This window comes from Bufo gargarizans, chromosome 3 (genome assembly GCF_014858855.1).
Source record: "Bufo gargarizans isolate SCDJY-AF-19 chromosome 3, ASM1485885v1, whole genome shotgun sequence".
Lineage (NCBI taxonomy): Eukaryota > Metazoa > Chordata > Amphibia > Anura > Bufonidae > Bufo > Bufo gargarizans.
Genome location: NC_058082.1, coordinates 342757858 through 342777422, shown reverse-complemented (window position 1 = coordinate 342777422; position 19565 = coordinate 342757858). Strand labels below are relative to the sequence as shown.

Sequence of the window (19565 nt, the reverse complement as noted above, 5' to 3'; positions counted from 1 at the left end):
AACATGGACAATCACAATACATTAGTAAGTGCCTTGTATTAACTTTCTCTACATGATAGATGCACTTGCTGTAGTGAGAGGACCCCTTTAGATACTATATTACCACCTCCACTGCACTTATAGATTACCGGACCCGTTACCACCTCCACTGCACTTATAGATTACCGGACCCGTCACACACTCCTTATTACATGACTACTCCTTAACTACCACTCCCAGCCGCCTCGCCCTCACACGCTGACGCGGTCACGCTGGGACTTGTCGTTCTCCGGAGGAGGCTCGCGCACGCTCAGGTGCCTAAACGCTGGCTCCCGCGCGCCGGCCACGCCTCCTCCCGTGACGCGTTTCCGCTTTCGGTGCAGTCTCCTGCTAAGCGAAGATGGCGTCTCCGTTGCGGGAGCCCGAGGAGCTGGGCACGGAGAGCGAGCTGCTGGGCTGCTCCGCCCGGGACGTCGCCCTGGTATGTGACACGACCCGAGGGGGACTTCTGTCACCGGGGTTTTCTCATGTGGGGGCCCAAGAGCCCCGGCCGTGGTGGGAAGTGACAGTGGGTTTCCCAGCTGTGTGGATGTGAGCTGCATCCATGTCATCCCGAGCGGCCCTGCTGCTGCTGGCAACTACAGCTCCCAGCATGCTCTCGCTGGGACGGGCTGACGGGGGAATGCTGGGAGTTGTAGTTTCCAAAGCAGCTGGAGTGTGTGAGGTGACAGGCTGGTGTTGTGTAACCAGTGTGCAGGGGACAGATCTCCTCCACAGTCCTGTATATGTCCTCACCGCACACACCGTGTGTATATATATAACCGCCACAGTCCTGTATATGTCCTCACCGCACACACACTGTGCATATATATATCCGCCACAGTCCTGTATATGTCCTCACAGCGCACACACTGTGCATATATATATATATATATATCCGCCACAGTCCTGTATATGTCCTCACCGCACACACACTGTGCATATGTATATATCCGCCACAGTCCTGTATATGTCCTCACAGCACACACTGTGTGTATATGTATCTGCCACAGTACTGGATATGTCCTCACAGCACACACTGTGTATGTATGTGTGTGTATATATATATATATATATATATATATATATATTTCAAGAAAAATGGCGGCACTGGTTAAAAAAAAAACAAAGTTTGGGTGCACGTCCTAAGGGGAATAGGCTTCTTACCCCAATGAACAAATCTGGAAAAACGAGCGGCACTCCAATGGATAAAAGTAAGTGAACCTTTTATTCACCCAGGTGGTGCAACGTTTCGGCTCTAAACTTGAGCCATTTTCAAGCAAAGATACAACTCAAGCAACCTGTTCCTTGAGTTGTATCTTTGCTTGAAAAAGGGTCAAGTTTAGAGCCGAAACGTTGCACCACCTGGGTGAATAAAAGGTTCACTTACTTTTATCCATTGGAGTGCCGCTTGTTTTTCCGGATATATATTATATATAATATTTTGCAAAAAAGGGCAGCACTCCAGAAAAGCAAAAAATACTTTATTTACCCAAATGGGACATGCAACGTTTCGGCTCTATGCAGGAGCCTTTCTCAAGCGATGTGTACAGACAAAATACTGAGTTTATATATCATTATACTGAGTCATATCAATTTACAAAACGGGTGTAATCATTTCATAATAAATAGAACAATTTGATAAAAAGTGCAATGCATATACAAAAAATATACAGTGTAACACCAATAATCACTGATTCATGATCATATAATTAATATCCAAATGACAAAATGTATACATGATTCTGTAGTATATAAAAATTCTTATACAAATTCATAATTATCAATCATAACATTAACGGTGCCAGCTATGATTAATAATTAAGTGCTTACTACACAGACCAGTTGATAGGTGGGTTTTGATCATGGACATAATGCGACTCTGCATTATTCCCATAGTAAGAATGGCAGATTTGACATCAGGGCCGCAGTACGCAGCCACGGCATTGTGATCACATCGTAACCCGGAAGTGTGAAATACACGTCATCCAGACATGCGCAGTTGCGCTTTAGGCACGCCGGATCGCACGAGTCATGGCAGCCATTCACGCTCCGTTTCCTCCTTCACCCTCCGTTTGCATTACCATGTAGTAAGCACTTAGCACTTTATTATTAATCATAGCTGGCACCGTTAATGTTATGATTGATAATTATGAATTTGTATAAGAATTTTTATATACTACAGAATCATGTATACATTTTGCCATTTGGATATTTATTATATGATCATGAATCAGTGATTATTGGTGTTACACTGTATATTTTTTGTACGGTATATGCATTGCACTTTTTATCAAATTGTTATATTTATTATGAATTGATTACACCTGTTTTGTAAATTGATATGACTCAGTATAATGATATATAAACTCAGTATTTTGTCTGTACACATCGCTTGAGAAAGGCTCCTGCATAGAGCTGAAACGTTGCATGTCCCATTTGGGTAAATAAAGTATTTTTTGCATCTTTTACTTTCTGGAGTGCTGCCCTTTTTGCAATTTTTATCTATTTGGATTGGCTTATATCCACATTGGGCCAGTTGCACCCTTTTTATACCATTGACGGTGCTGCCACTATGTTTTTCTATAGATAGAGATATATATGTATATATATATATAATATATATATCTGCTGGACATGTAACATAATGCCCCTCATACAGAAATAGTCCTCTTAGGGGTGGGCAACCTGCGGTACTTCAGCGGTTATACTACAACTCCCAGCATGCATACTTGCTCTGCTCTTCTCAGAATCTCGTAGAAATAAATACAGTTAGTGCAGTTTTGGCGGCTCGGATGCGGACCCATTCACTTCAATAGAGCCGCAAAAGATGCGGACATCACTCCGTGTGCTGTCCGCATCCGTTACTCGGTCCACAAAAAAAATATAACCTGTCCTATTCTTGTCCGGGTTTTGCGGACAAGAATAGGCACATATTAATGGCTGTCCGTGCCGTTCCGCAAATTGCGGAACGCACATGGACGACCATATAAATGGATCCGCATCCATTCCACAATTTTGCGGAACGAGTTTGGACCTATTCTCTTCAATGGGGCCGCAAAAGATGCGGACAGCACTCAATGTGCTGTCCACATCCGTTGTTCCGTTCCGCGGCCCCGCAAAAAATATGGAGCATGTCCTATTCTTGTCTGCGGTTGCGGACAAGAATTATACGGAACGCAAAAAACGTTCGTGTGAATGAGCCCTTACTTTGAGTCAAATTTTTACACCAGAATTGTGGTGCAGTCTTGTCACTAAATGGCGCCTCTTTCTTAGGCCACAAACCTTTGCGCTAAGCACCACCCCTTGTCTAGCATGGTGGGAAAAAGTGTAGAACCCCTTAGATGCGCTGAATTGGTCCACTTTGTTAGACAGATATTTGGCGTATGCGCATTAGTAAGTCTGGGGCCATATGTTCCAGGGCGCAGAAGCCAGAAAGACCTAAAACCCCACCTAATGAACAGCGCCTGTGTCCTGCACTTCCTATAGACCCTCAGCTTACATCTGGAGCCAGGAAAAAAAACCTATGGATGAAAGCAGCCGAACGCGCAAATATACCATGGGCCAAAAAAGTCCTGTATTTCATATTTCCCATAGACTTTCCGCTAACGCCGGGAGCTGGCACAAAAGTTATGCCGTTTTTGGCAGCATGGAAACGCCAGACTAAATTTGTGTGCATGAGCCATTAAAGGGGTTTTGCCAAGTGGGGACAATAGGGGGTGACTCGCTGTCTGTGGGAGTTCCGGTGATAGCCGTGTACAGATCTCGCCCCCGTCTCTGACAATCCCATACAAATGGAAGGAGCGGCTGCGCATATTTCCGACCAGCCCTTCCGTCCATTTCAGTGGGACTCCATGGGGGACGGGGCCCCCGTTCTTGGTGGGGTTCCTACCACTGGGATCTAATAGCTGTCCCCTATCCTGTGGATAGGGGATAAAGTTCTGTAATCAGAATACCCCTTTAAAGGGCTTGTCACTTCAGCAAACGGCATTCATCATGTAGAGAAAGTTAATACAAGGCACCTACTAATGTATTATGATTGTCCATATTGCCGCCTTCGCTGGCTTGATTCATTTTTCCATCACATTATACACTGTTCGTTACCATGGTTACGACTAGGGATGAGCGAATCGATTTGCATGAAACGTTGTTCTAATACTGTACGGAGCAGGAGCTTTTAACCCCTCAGATGCTGCGGTTAGAAGGATGGGACGTGTACTCCCTCTGTTTCCCAACCTGTTGTTGCTTGACCAAGTGGCATGCCTATTTCTGTCCTGAAGAATGGATCAGCACGTAAGAATCCAATCTTTCTCCGCACATCTGGTGTCGGGTGACCCCCGCCCCACATACACTTTAGGTTTCGTCTAAACCTGGCTGCCCAGGAAACAGCGCCACTCTTGTCACTAGACTGTGTCTGGTATTGCATTTACTTGAATAGGGCTGAACTGTAACAACCTATAAAGTCCATGGGCTGGAGAGGCACGACTTATAGAAAAAGACAAGCATTCTTGTTTTTCCAGTGTCATAAACCCTTCAGTTCTCACTTCATCATATACTGTGTCGAGTGAATACATAGAGACCGTTCCTTCCACATATCTGTCAGCCTTGTTGATTTAGTACATTAAAGGGCGTCAGTCAGCAGGTTTGTCCCTATGACACTGGCTGGCCTGTTACATGTGCGCTTGGCAGCTGAAGGCATCTGTGTGGGTCCCATGTTCATATTGCTGGGGAAAATGATGTTTTAATATATGCAAATGACCCTGTAGGAGCAACGGGGGCGTTACCATTATACCTAGAGGCTCTGCCCTCTCTGCAACTGCTGCACAAGGACAGGCATTATGTTTTCTGTGCCTGGCCCTGTCAAATTGCAGAGGGCAGTTGCAGAGAGAGCAGAGCCTCTAGGTGTAATGACAACGCCCCCATTGCTCCTAGAGGCTCATTTGCATATAGTAAAACATGATCTTTCTCAGTAATGCGGACACATATGAACATGGAACCAACACAGATGCCTTCAGCTGCCAAGTGCACATGCAACAGGTCAGCCAGTGTCATAGGTGCAAATCTGCTGACAGATGCCCTTTAAAGGCTATGTATACTTTTTGGGTTAACTGTTTTTCTAAGCGTAATTTCACACTAGCGTTTTGTTTTCCGGCATCGAGTTCCATTCTAGGGGCCTACCGGAAAAGAACTGATCAGTTTTATCCTAATGCATTCTGAATGGAGAGCATTCCGTTCAGGATGCATTAGTTCAGTCCCTCTTACGTTTTTGGGACGGACAAAATACCACAGCATGCCGCAGTTTTCTCTCCAGCCAAAAATACTGATCACTTGCCGGAATGCCGGACCCGGCATTAATTTACTTTGAAGTGTATTAGTGCCGGCATTAAGTGTTCCGGCAAAACTGATCTGGCTTTCCGGTCTGTGCATGCGCAGACCTTTAAAAATGCCCAAAAAAATTCATACCAGATCCGTTTTTCCAGATGACACCGGAGAGACGAATCCAGTATTTAAATGCATTTGTCACACGGATCCGTCTGACAAATGCCATCAGTTTGCGTCCGGATTGCCGGATCCAGCAGGCAGTTCTGGCGACTGAACTGCCTGCTGGAATCCTCTGCCGCAAGTGTGAAAGTACCCTAACTATGTGACTGGTACTTTCACTTGGTCATCTAATAAGCCTCATCTTAAACTACTGAGCCGTTATAAACACTTATTTAAGCCACATTCTTATCAGTAAGATTGAGATTTGATGAGTGTTTATAATGTCAGAGAGCAGAGATAAAGAGTCCACCTGCTCCTCAGATGACGGAAAAGGCAAAAAATCCATAGGCTGCTACTATAGCATATTAGCTCTGTACAGAAAAAAGGATTACATATTGTTAATAAAGACCAATTGAAAAAAATTTTTTAGCTAGAAATAAGTATAATGCAATAATGCAAAAAAAAAAAAAATTGCCCCCAAAGGTGTACATGGCCTTTAAAGTTTGATTAAAGAGATGCTGTTCAGAAAGGGGTCTTTTTTAAACGGAATATTCATAGATAACAATAGAATTTTGGCAGTTTTTCTTTTTCCTCTTGGCAGTGCTATGCCATTGAAAATGAAATGCACAGAGGCAAAACATCCTTTTGTCCACTGTCAGTTTACTGCTGCTGTGAGGTGATGTTTACTGAAGGGTAGTCCTCATGATTATAATAGTTGTAGAATTGGGGTGACAGTATGACGGCTCTATTCTCTTGATAGGACTAGATAGAGAAGAACAGTATTGCGTGAGGCTTTAATGGATGATGATCAGCTTGATATTCAACACTGCATCCTTGCTGAAACCTTAGCCCAAAATCCTACGTCTGGATGTCCCTAACCTCTTCTGGCGGACCACCTTTACAGCTATTTTTAGCTACTTCCTAGTTATGTCTGCGTCTGACACACAGTATGGTCAGCGTTACCACAACGGTGGACTCGTTCCTGGTCCTGAAATAAGGAAGGAAACCATAAAGGAGGCTGAGCGCACATGTGGCTACTTCTCGGGGTCTATCGAGTCTATGCCTTGTCATCCCTCCTGATGTGTCTCTCTTAGTAAATGCGTGTTTTTCCCCTGAAATACCAGTTGTAGAGCATTTTTTTCTTAAATCGGTTGCGTTATCTGAGACCTAGTGATGTGCCACCAGTGTCAGATCTGGGACCTGCACCTATCTTTAGAATGAGGTCCCCAAAGCAAAGGAACACACACCGCGCATGCGCTTCATTCTCTTCTGTAAGAGGAAGGAGGTGAGCACGTGTAGTGGTGTGCCCTCTTTCACTTTGTGGGGCCCATTCTAGAAATAGGTGTGGGTCACAGACGTGGGACTCCCACCTATCAGACATTGGTGGCATGTCCTAGCATATCCCTTTTAAAGGGAACCTGTCATCAACTTTATGCTGCCCGTACTAACGGCAGTATAAAGTACAGACAGGTGAGTGGATTTCAGCGGTCTGTCATTTAAAAGTTAAAAGTAAGCGGTTGCCGAGAACCAACATCACAATCATTGCAGACTGGGCCTGGAAAAGAGTCACGGACACCTGAGAAGAGTCATGGGTATTCCTGCTCTCCTGCCCACCTGCTGATGGCTGACAGGCTTCTACCTAGTTTTCTCCCTTTCCCTCTAGGAGAGAACTGCCAATCATCAGCAGATGGACGGGAGAGCAGGAGATTATAATAACCAGGACTCTTCTCAGCTAGATGTGACTCTTTTCCAGGCCTGGGCTGCAATGATTATGATGCTGGTTCTTGGCAACCACTTACTTTTAGCTCCTGAGTGACACACACCGCTGACATCAGCATTTCTGTCACTACTTTATGCTGCCCTCCGTGAGGTCAGCGTATAGTTGATGACAGGTTCCCTTTAAACTACGTTCACATCTCCATTTAGGCATTCTGTAGTCTGTTCTGGCAGAGGAACAGACTGCCAGAGTTGTGTATCTGTCATAACTGGACACCGCTGCAAACGGCCATGCACCGCCAGATCCTCAGCCTAAACCCTCTTATTCCTTCTGGAAATAAATCAATACCATTCCTGACATCAATAGGGTCTGTTCTTTAACAGTCTACGACTATCTGCGCTGATATTCCTCAGCCAGGATTCTGCAAAGATGCTTGAATATGCCCTCGTCGTTTCCTGCCTAGACTACTGTAACTTCCTCCTCTGTGGCCTTCCGTCTAGCACTTTCGCAACCCTCCAATCCTTAACTCTGCTGCCCAACTAATCCTCCTCTCACCCTGTTACTCCTCTGCCTCTCCCCTCTGCCAATCCCTTCACTGACTCCCCATTGCCCAGTGAATTCAGTTTAAAATACTAACAAATGCATATAAGGGCTCCCGGCCGTGTTCGTATTGCGTTTGTGTGCATGAGCCCTAAGGCTGTCTACAACCTGTCCCCTCCATACATCACCAAGCTACGTTCCCACACGGAATCTCGGATCCTCACAAGACCTCCTTCTCTCCTCTTCCCACAATCACTTCCAAGATTTCTTCTGTGAATCCCCCACACTTAAGAACTCGCTACCTCAACATATCAGACTCTCACCTACAGTGTAGTCCTTCCAAAGAAACCTGAAAACCCACCTCTTCAGACAAGCCTACACCCAGTGACCCTGCTGCCTCTATACCGCCATGACCAGCCTTACCCGCACCTACTGTGTCCTTCCTCCATACCTCGTAGTTTGAGTCCTCGTGGGCAGGGCCTTCTCTCCTTCTGTACCAGTCTGTAACTCATCTTCCTCATGCTTATTGCAATTGTTTGTATTGAGTATGTATATTAACTAACCGGTTAAATCGGTGTAAAAAGTAGACGTTTACAATTGTCATTAATTCTCAGCCTGGTAATGAACGTTAAAATAAAACAAAAACGAACTTTATTGTGGATTCAATACTAAAATCTGGGGCAGTACAGCCCACCTAAAGCGTCAAATGCAGGCTAGGGTGCAGTAGTAGAAAATCACAGCCCACGGCGCTTGTCTGCAGTTCATGGCATTTATTCATGCTACATCATACAAAATCCATGATCCAGTAATATCTCTGAAGCGCAATTGATTATAAGTGTTAGTTTAGGTGACCGGACCTTTCGGCCTATCATGCCCTTCCTCGGCGGTCTATTATCTAAGGCAAAATAACATAGATATTATGAGTCCCTGGATGTATATAGAGAATAATATAGGATAAAAAATGAATAGGACACATGTGCATAATCCATTACATCAATAAAGCAAACATGTATACAGGATGGGCAGGAGTATGCCCATTATCCAATGTATACAAGGGCCGAATAAATTACTGAGCATATATTGGAGAAAAAGTAGTCATCAAACATGGTGTAAACAGATCTGACGTATACAAGAATCGAATAAGTTATAGAGCATATATAACAAGTAATGTAGTAGGTAAATATGGTTGGAGGCTCAGCTTGTGAACCTAATAGCTGCTCAACGCGTTTCTACTGAGGAGGTAATTCCTCTGTGTCATCCGGAGCAGATATTAATAATGGCTGCAAAGACAAAGTGCTATCCGCCTCTGGAGCTGTGCGGACAGCATGTATCCGGCACTGGAACATCAGCGGCTAAGAGATATATATGCAAATTTTTTGCATATATCTGGTGCATATTGCAGCGCAAAAGTTAATTGCACCACAGTCTGCGACTTTTCCCTGCTTATGGCAAGTTGAAAAAAAAGTGGCGTGGAAGGGGTATTAAGACCTGCATCTAAAACGCCGGTCTTAATAAATGACCCCCCTAGTTTTTAAAACAGACATCGCCTATAGAATTGTATGGGAGGCAGTGCACATGCTTGGCCACCATACAGCTCCTTCTCACCAGAGACTTGCTGCTGGCATTTTATTTTCTAGCAAATGATGGGGGTCCCAGTGGTCACAGCCTATGGATAGGCAAAAATAGAAAAAGGGGTGGGGGGTCCCCAGATTGAGAGCTGAACCCGGACATAGCCCCTTTGAGTGGACTGTCGGGGCATTTCATGCTCCGATGCTCTTCCTTGCACTGCGTTGCATTGCGCAGGACAAGGGCTGTTTTGTTTATATTTTTACACTGCTAGGCAGAGACTTCCACCTAGCAGTGTAGCCAGTGACATCACCGGCACGAACGGGTAGGCTTTAGCGATGCCCTAGCAGATTTACAGGCTAGGGCAGCGCTAAAGTTAGTGACACTGCTGGGCGGAAGCCTTCACCTAGCATTCCCATGGTAAAACCCAGTATGTCACTGGATCTGGTAAAAAAAAAAGCCCCTGTCCTGCTCGATTTAGCGCAGGGTAAGGGAGAGCATGAAATGCTCCGGTGCTGTGCTCAAAGGAGCTGCCTGCGTGAAGAAGGGGTTATGTCCGGGTTGAGCTCTGAACCTGGACAACCCCTTTAATTAGTGACTGGTATACTGCTTTAATATGTAGCTTTACTTCACATAGATATATATCTTTCTCCTTGATTGCAGGTATGATGTAGCTCCAATTTATCATGTGTATGTATCTTTGCCCCTATGATTGCATTCTACTCATTTTAGGCTAAAAATGTTTTTTTTTTTTCAATTGGTTTTTATTAAAAATTTTCAACAATTTTTGTCCTTCATGGTTAAGTTTTAGCCTATATCAGATTGTATTACTTTCTGATTCACACTGAGCTGGCAGCTGGATGTATGGCCCTTATCTCTAAACTCCTGACAGCTCATAAACTCTCATTATAGCTAACTTCATATCAAACTGATAACAATATGGATTAAAAGTGTAACTCATCTTTTCATGAAAAATAATATATTTTAACATATGTTCCTGCTGCATCAGCATTATGGATAAAGCTATGTTTAGCTTCTTCGCATAGCACGGTTTTCCTTGAGATTTTCCCTTAGGGTACCTTCACAATAGTGTTTTTCTTTTCCAGTATTGAGTTCCGTTCTAGGAGCTCAGTACTGGAAAAAAACTGATCAGTTTTATCCTAATGCATTCTGAATAGAGAGCATTCCGTTCAGTATGCATCAAGATGCATCAGTTCAGTCTCTCTTACATTTTTTGGCCGGAGAAAAAACTGCAGCATGCTGTATTTTTCTCTCCGGCCAAAAATCCTGAACACTTGCGCATGCGCAGACCTTTAAATCTGTGAAAAAAAGAAATACTGGATCCGTTTTTTCCAGATGACACCGAATAGACTGATCCGGTATTTCAATGCATTTTTCAGACGGATCCGCATTCGGATCCGTCTGACAAATGCCATCCATTTGCGTCCGGGGTGCCGAAATCCTCTGCCGCAAGTGTGAAAGTACCCTTAGTTACAGCTGTTTTGAACCCTACAATATGTGGACCTTCTCAAGATGGCTCCTTTGACAGTTCTCTGAGGACAAATCTGCTTTCCCTCACTTCCCATACACACTTGCTGTAGTCAGTAGCTCGCTGCCAGCCAATTAGATTGAATTACTGAGAGACACGCCCCCGCACTCGGAAGCCTAATGCAGTGTGTAGGACCGCCCCTCTGTCTTCTGTTTACACTGAAGGGAAGACAGAAAAGCCCTAGCAACGGTCTTTTAAGAGACTAGTGGAAAGGGACAGGGGACATTAATGAAAGCTGTTATTCTAAGGTTATTACAGATCTTTTGACCATCATTAACAGACCAACTCAGGCATACATGCCTAGCTTTAATCAACTAACAAATAAAAAAAATATATATATACACTACGTGCAGAATTATTAGGCAAATGAGTATTTTGACCACATCATCCTCTTTATGCATGTTGTCTTACTCCAAGCTGTATAGGCTCGAAAGCCTACTACCAATTAAGCATATTAGGTGATGTGCATCTCTGTAATGAGAAGGGGTGTGGTCTAATGACATCAACACCCTATATCAGGTGTGCATAATTATTAGGCAACTTCCTTTCCTTTGGCAAAATGGGTCAAAAGAAGGACTTGACAGGCTCAGAAAAGTCAAAAATAGTGAGATATCTTGCAGAGGGATGCAGCACTCTTAAAATTGCAAAGCTTCTGAAGCGTGATCATCGAACAATCAAGCGTTTCATTCAAAATAGTCAACAGGGTCGCAAGAAGCGTGTGGAAAAACTAAGGCGCAAAATAAGTGCCTATGAACTGAGAAAAGTCAAGCGTGCAGCTGCCAAGATGCCACTTGCCACCAGTTTGGCCATATTTCAAAGCTGCAACATCACTGGAGTGCCCAAAAGCACAAGGTGTGCAATACTCAGAGACATGGCCAAGGTAAGAAAGGCTGAAAGACGACCACCACTGAACAAGACACACAAGCTGAAACGTCAAGACTGGGCCAAGAAATATCTCAAGACTGATTTTTCTAAGGTTTTATGGACTGATGAAATGAGAGTGAGTCTTGATGGGCCAGATGGCTGGATTGGTAAAGGGCAGAGAGCTCCAGTCCGACTCAGACGCCAGCAAGGTGGAGGTGGAGTACTGGTTTGGGCTGGTATCATCAAAGATGAGCTTGTGGGGCCTTTTTGGGTTGAGGATGGAGTCAAGCTCAACTCCCAGTCCTACTGCCAGTTTCTGGAAGACACCTTCTTCAAGCAGTGGTACAGGAAGAAGTCTGCAAGGTAAGAAAAACATGATTTTCATGCAGGACAATGCTCCATCACACGCGTCCAAGTACTCCACAACGTGGCTGGCAAGAAAGGGTATAAAAGAAGAAAATCTAATGACATGGCCTCCTTGTTCACCTGATCTGAACCCCATTGAGAACCTGTGGTCCATCATCAAATGTGAGATTTACAAGGAGGGAAAACAGTACACCTCTCTGAACAGTGTCTGGGAGGCTGTGGTTGCTGCTGCACGCAATGTTGATGGTGAACAGATCAAAACACTGACAGAATCCATGGATGGCAGGCTTTTGAGTGTCCTTGCAAAGAAAGGTGGCTATATTGGTCACTGATTTGTTTTTGTTTTGTTATTGAATGTCAGAAATGTATATTTGTGAATGTTGAGATGTTATATTGGTTTCACTGGTAAAAATAAATAATTGAAATGGGTATATATTTGTTTTTTGTTAAGTTGCCTAATAATTATGTACAGTAATAGTCACCTGCACACACAGATATCCCCCTAAAATAGCTAAAACTAAAAACAAACTAAAAACTACTTCCAAAAATATTCAGCTTTGATATTAATGAGTTTTTTGGGTTCATTGAGAACATGGTTGTTGTTCAATAATAAAATTAATCCTCAAAAATACAACTTGCCTAATAATTCTGCACTCCCTGTATATATGACAGTTAGCTTATTAACACTCATTTAAAAGGGTATCAGAAGCACAGAGATAAGGACTGTACATCCAGCTGTCGGAAAAGCAACCTGAAGGTTGTGTGAACGTGTAAGATACTCTGTATATAAATGTGCAGATAGACTGAAGAGTAACCATGTAGTGCAAAAATTGTTGAAAAATTTTAATAAAGACCAACAACATTTTTTTTAGCCCAAAATGAATGAACTGTAACAATAAAAAAAAAAAGAATTGCTTTAAATAGCTTTTAAAGGAGTTTTCCGACATTTTAATACTGATGACCTATGCTCAGGATAGGTCATCATTATCTGATCGATGGGGTCCGACGCCCGGCACTGTCGCCAATCAGCTGTTTCAGAAGGCCCGGCACTCCTGAGAGAGCCGTGTCCTTCTCCAGGTTTTGCTAGACCAGTGACGACACAGTCATAACCAAATTTTTCAAGGGTCGTACGACCTAAGCGTGGCTTGAACCACCCACTGACTAATTTTTTATTTTAAGTGCATAAAACTTGTATCTTTATTGTTACTATTTAAAATTGAACTCTGGATTTTCTTAAAATTCCTCAGAATGAGCGGTGAGACTGTTATATATATTTATGTGCCCCTCTTGGTATATGTCACTGGATGGGATAGCTCCTGATATTCTTCTCAGGGCTTGCCCAAATCCCTAAATCTTTATGGCAACTTTATATTTAGTTGCTACTAAATCTCTACTATGAGGGCTCAACTCAGCTCAATCCGATTCTAAAATGTGTGCTCCCGCTTCCCTACATGTTTCGCCGAGCCTTCGGCGTCCTCAGGGGATATGCATATCCCCTGAGGACGCCGAAGGCTCGGCGAAACATGTAGGGAAGCGGGAGCACACATTTTAGAATCGGATTGAGCTGAGTTGAGCCCTCATAGTAGAGATTTAGTAGCAACTAAATATAAAGTTGCCATAAAGATTTAGGGATTTGGGCAAGCCCTGAGAAGAATATCAGGAGCTATCCCATCCAGTGACATATACCAAGAGGGGCACATAAATATATATAACAGTCTCACCGCTCATTCTGAGGAATTTTAAGAAAATCCAGAGTTCAATTTTAAATAGTAACAATAAAGATACAAGTTTTATGCACTTAAAATAAAAAATTAGTCAGTGGGTGGTTCAAGCCACGCTTAGGTCGTACGACCCTTGAAAAATTTGGTTATATATTGTAACAGCGTGGCCACCCCCTGTAGGACCCATCAGTCTGTTGCACCTATGACACAGTCATAAGTCACGTGGCCTAGGCATAGCTCAGCCTCATAGAAGTTAATGGGCCTGAGCTGCGATACTAAGCACAGAACAGCGATGGCTCACCTTCGGCACTCCAGCTGTGGAGAAACTACAACTCCCAGCATGCTCCATTTGTTTCTATGGAGTTCTGAGAATAGCCAAGCAAGTGTGCATCTTGGGAGTTGTCGTTTTACCACAGCTGGATCGTCAGAGGTTAGCCATCACAGCTCTAAGGGTCCATTCACACATCCGCAAAATGGGTCTGCATCCGTTCCGCAATTTTGCGGAACAGGTGCGGACCCATTCATTTTCAATGGGGCTGCAATGTGCTGTCTGCATCCTCCTTTTCGGATCCGCACTTCTGTTCCGCAAAAAAATAGAACATGCGGACAAGAAAAGGCATTTTCTGTAAGAGTGCCGGCAATGTGCGTTCAGCAAAATGCGGAATGCACATTGCCGGTGTCCGTGTTTTGCTGATTCTCAAAACACATCCAGACATGTGAATGGACCCTTAGGCATAATTGTTATGTGGCAATTGCCTCAAAAATGGAGTCATATGATATTATACAACGTTTTGCGCTGCGCTTGGTAAGCTGCAAGAAGTCAGCAGCAGCACTCACAGGAGCTCTGGCGACTTCTGAAACATCTCATCGGCGGGGGTCCCAGGTATCGCACCCCACCAATCAGTTACTGATAATAGGTAATCAGTATTAAAATGTCGGAAAACCCTTTTAAGTGCAGGCAGGCATTTTCGTGGCTGTACCAGTATAATTGTCACCTGTTCGCTTGTAGGTGCGTCTGACCGTTAGGTGCCAGCACATAGTTTTTATTGGTGGGGGATATTAAACAAGGGAAATTCCTATCTGGACATGTATTGATACCGGTAATTTATCTATAGTATATATCTAGTATATGCCATAATATCCCCAATAGGTGTGGGCCTGACTATGGAAGGACATGGGCCCACTGAATGGAGAGCACATTGCGATTGCACGACTTTCTCAGTTCTTTGCTGTGATAGGCGAGCACGGGCTATTTTTTAAAGTCTCGTAGCGGTGACTAATTCTATAGGTCGCCACGCATGTGCAATGTGTTTTCCAGCACTTATGGGACCTGCTTCTATCAGACATTCATGGCGTGTCCTATTGATATACCATAAATATCCTGATGGGAATACTCCTTTACACTTTACTTTGCTCATCGAAAGCAGTATTTGGGATGATTGGTAAAAGGGTTAAAGGAGGATTCGCACCTTCAGCATGAAGCTATAACTGTGGGTTTTCTTTGCTTTTAAATAGAAATGGCTCCAAGCAACGGATCTTCCCAAAGAAGTCTACCAGCACCTCGCCTACTATGTCCCCAAAATCTACTGCAGACAAGCGGATCCGGTCACAGATCACGAGGAGATGTTGGCACAGCACACACTGCTGGGGGCACTGGAGTGGTATCTGTGCGGGGAGGATCCTGCCATTGGCATTCAGAAGCTGGAGCAAGCAAACAAACCGTCCCAGCTCTGCGGCCGCGTGTTTAAAGTGGGAGAACCAACATATTCCTGCAGGTGGGTTTACATGGATGTAGAAACCTGGGATTCCATACTTTTCCCCAAGGACTATAACTTGATATACCAAAAAGTAAATTTTTGATTTTGGCAACCATCAGAATGTCTACAGCAGGTAATGGCTAGGACATGCCCCCAATGTCTGATAGGTTCACCTCTGGGACCCGCACCTATACTTAGAGCTTGCAAGGTGCCAGGGGGCACACCGCGTATGGGAGTGCGGAAGTCCCATTAAAATTCATTTCTACGGGGCAGCCAGCTCTCAGCTATTTTCGGCAGTCCCATTGAAATGAATAGAGGGCGGCCGCACATGTGTGGTGCCATCTCCAGCACTCTGCGGGCTCTGTTCTAAGTATAGCTGTCCCCCCGATATGCCCCCAATGTCAAAGATGGGAATAACCCTTTAAAGGGAACCTGTCACTGGGATTTTGGGTATAGAGCTGAGGACATGGGTTGCTAGATGGCCATTGTTGTCGGCTCTGGCATCACTTATCACCTGCTGTAGCACAGGGTTAATATCGGAGATGCCCAATCCTGGTTTCAGTGGGACAGTCAGGCCGTCCCAATACCAAAGATATTGCTGCTGAATCATCTGGAAATAGATGCCGGTCACAGATCTGTAGCCCCAGCCTAAAGCTGGCCACACACATTAAATAAACTTAGGCCACCGAACCTGACGACCACGTAATGCGTATGAGGCCCCGTGACACACACTCAGTGGTAGATTTCATTTGAGATGAGGATCCTTTATTTCTCAGGGCGATAAGCCAGAGACTGGCAGTGGCTTTCTCCCCCTCTCCCCTTTCAGGATACTTGCATGCTCGGATGAGCTGAGCATGCATGCTTATGGGGAGTTGAGATAGCTCTCAGATGCATGCTCTCTAACTTGTATGGGCAGCCTTAGTAGAGCTGAACAGTGATATAAGGCTTGTCTTAAAGACAACACTCCCCACCTCCTTGTAATTTTTTTTTTTTCTTGTTGATCGTTAAGGCTTGTTTGCTGACAAACAGGAAGTCGACTCAAAGCAGGCTTTAACTATGACCTAATTTACAGTTTGGTGTGAAGAGCGAGCGTAGCTTCCCGTCACATATTTATGTCACTCACCTTATCTGGCCCCGATCAGCTTGAGAAAATAGCAGCCTCCAAAATTACCTCTATTGAGATCTGTCTTTATGTTCTGCCAGATCGTCCGGGGGCAATAAGAGCCAATGTCAGGAAATATATTTACACTGAAAGAGTAGTTGAGGCTAGAAACAACCTGCCAGCAGAGGTGGTTAGGAAACCGACAGTAAGGCTACATGCACACGAACGTACTCTGTTTCCGTTCAGTTTTTTTGCGGATAGGATCCGGAGCCATTCATTTTAATGGGTCCGCAAAAAATGGGGACCGCACACAGTGTGGTACCCGCATCAGTATGTCCGTTCCGTAGCCCCGCAAAAGAAATAGAACATGTCCTATTCTTGTCCATTTTGGGCATTGTTACAATGGATCCGCCAAAAAAAACTGATGGTATACGGATGTCATCTGTTTTTTTTGTTTTTTTTTTGCGGACCGCAAAACACATACGGTCGTGTGCATGTAGCCCAAGAGGAGTTAAACCTGCCTGATAAACACACGTCTGTCCTAAGGTGAGGAATGCTATAAGGGCAGGCTTGATGGACCATGTGGTCTTTTTCTTCCATGTTTCTGTGATGCTTGACAACTCAATCCATCAACATACCGCTCAGTATTTGTGTAGCGCGGCAAGCTGACACGTACATGTGATATTGATCAGTATATGTGACAGATAATGGGGGTCCGGCAGTGCAGGATACAGTGACCTTGGCAATCTGTTCACCTTTGTACACCTCGGCTGGAAGGCTCCGTCATACGCCATTGTTTCGATATACAGTGCCAGATGTCATTCACGTGCCGCAAGGTTAAAAGAAAAAAAAAAGTGAACCACATGGTATTGTGGCCCGATGGAGGCCAGGAGGACACACATCCTGGTAAGGTGGCAGCTGAGAATGGATGGAGAGGTGGCTGTGCTTGTATTCGGCCCTCTCCATTCTTTTCTATGGGGGTCACAGATATGGGTGAACATGCTTGGTTTCTCTTTCCCATTCATGGATATGGCTGCCTCCACAGCCGTAAAGACAGGGATCGGGGAGATCGGTGTGAGTCGTGTAAGTATGCAGTAAGTTTCTGGGGATTCTCCTTTAATTATTGTATGGCTTTCTTGCCATCAGGGGAGTATATACTTTGCCTGTTAATTGTATTGATGTCGTGTTTGTATACTTATTGCTTGTTATTTTTGTTTCTTGACAGAGATTGTGCAGTGGATCCAACATGCGTCTTGTGCATGGAGTGTTTTCTGGGAAGTGTCCACAGAGAGCACCGATACAGGGTTAGTAGCTTGTATTTTATTCCATAAGGGTGTGGCTTGGCGGCTGGTACTGCAAAGGGACATTGCCACAGGACAGGCCATCGATTAGGTCGTGAAGAACCCCTTTTAAAGCAACACTAAACCTAGAAATGAGCCGTACAAGTAAACAGGAGATATTCTTGCCCCCTCCCCTATTGTTTCAGTCTACAGCGGGGTACTCAAGTGGCAGACCGTAATTACCTGTTGCTGACACTTGCATAACGCGCTTACAACTTTTTCTCCGTCCTTGAGGGGGCATCTAAAGGATCATAACTGTGAGGTGTGGGGACAACTAGAGGTATAACTGTGTGTGGAGTGGGCTATCTAGGGGATATAACAGTGTGTTTTGCCCTACTGTAGACAGGGCGGAGAGCGGGGGAGGCTTCTGCTGCAGCCAGTTGTCTTACAGCCAGAAACAGGGCAGGGAGGCCTGGCTAAGCTCCTGGGACACATGAAGATGATTTCTTTATATATATATATATATATATATATATATTTCTCCATGTTCCCTGTAATGAAGAGCAAAATAGAATCAACGGAGAGGACGAGGGAGGCAGAACTGGTTTGTTTTTATGCATTACCTAGGTTTAGTGAGGAATAAGGGGGTTGGGCATGCTCTCAGTGCGCTTACCAGCTTATCTGCATACCCATTAAAAGGTAGATTTATCAACAGTGCAGCCACTGATTAAATACCGAAAGATAGCGTTTAATCAGGTAAGCGAACACTGCAAAGAGGCATGCTTGGTTTAAAAGTCATTTTGCTGGTGGCAGACTCAATTTAAAGGGGCCACAGCGCCGCTTTACAATTTGTCTCTCAATTTGCGCAATTCTGATGTAGACTTTGTTCCCTTATGTCTCAGATGACCACATCAGGAGGAGGCGGCTTCTGTGACTGTGGAGATGCTGAAGCATGGAAAGAAGGACCCTACTGCCAGAAGCATGGCCTTAACATTTCTGAAAATGAAACGGAGGTAAGGACGGCTCGTCTTGATTCGCTGCTGATTCTTTACTGTCGTGGTCTTTGCTTTACCACCATAGTGTGCACATCAAGTGGGTTTCATACTTCTAGACTGTGCATAGACTTTGGGAGCAATATTAGGGGAACCAATTCTCCTGATAGGTGCAGGTCCCAGAAGTGGGATCTTTTATCTGTCGGTGCTTTGTGGCATATTCTTTAGATATACCCCTTTATTGGCGTGGCATTGTTCAGGCTTGTGATTACACTTAGAAACTGACAGTTGTTAAAGAGTAGAAAAAAATGGTACTGGCTCATGCTTTCTCAAAAAATCCATAAAAACTATTTATATTAACCCCTTAACACTTCATACCATTTGCACCCTCCCCTCAACAATACAATGACTAAATGCTCATCAATAAAGTATATGAACATCAGAATGGTGGCATTGAAAAATGCAACTGGTCCTTCAAAAAAAGCAAAAAGTCATACAGCTTTACCAATGGAAAAGTTATAACTTGGAATTCAATTGTAAAAAGCAAAATAATTGCTTTGCACCTTAAAGGCCATCTATGGTCACCTTCGGAGAAATTTGTCTAATGCATTT

At 44.2% G+C, this 19565-nt stretch overlaps 1 protein-coding gene across 5 annotated transcripts in view; it reads left to right on the top strand.

Moving 5' to 3' along the window:
- Window positions 1-345: 345 nt before the first annotated feature.
- UBR2 (ubiquitin protein ligase E3 component n-recognin 2) overlaps window positions 346-19565 on the top strand; it is a 103786-nt gene continuing 84566 nt past the window's right edge. For all 5 annotated transcript variants that reach the window (XR_006388354.1, XM_044287587.1, XM_044287586.1 and 2 more), the window contains exons 1-4: window positions 346-460; window positions 15338-15597; window positions 17907-17985; window positions 18864-18974. Coding sequence is in view for 4 of the 5 variants with exons in the window: in XM_044287587.1 (XP_044143522.1) it covers window positions 380-460; window positions 15338-15597; window positions 17907-17985; window positions 18864-18974 (531 nt within the window). In the remaining variant the exon portion in view is untranslated. The remainder of the gene's footprint in view (window positions 461-15337; window positions 15598-17906; window positions 17986-18863; window positions 18975-19565) is intronic.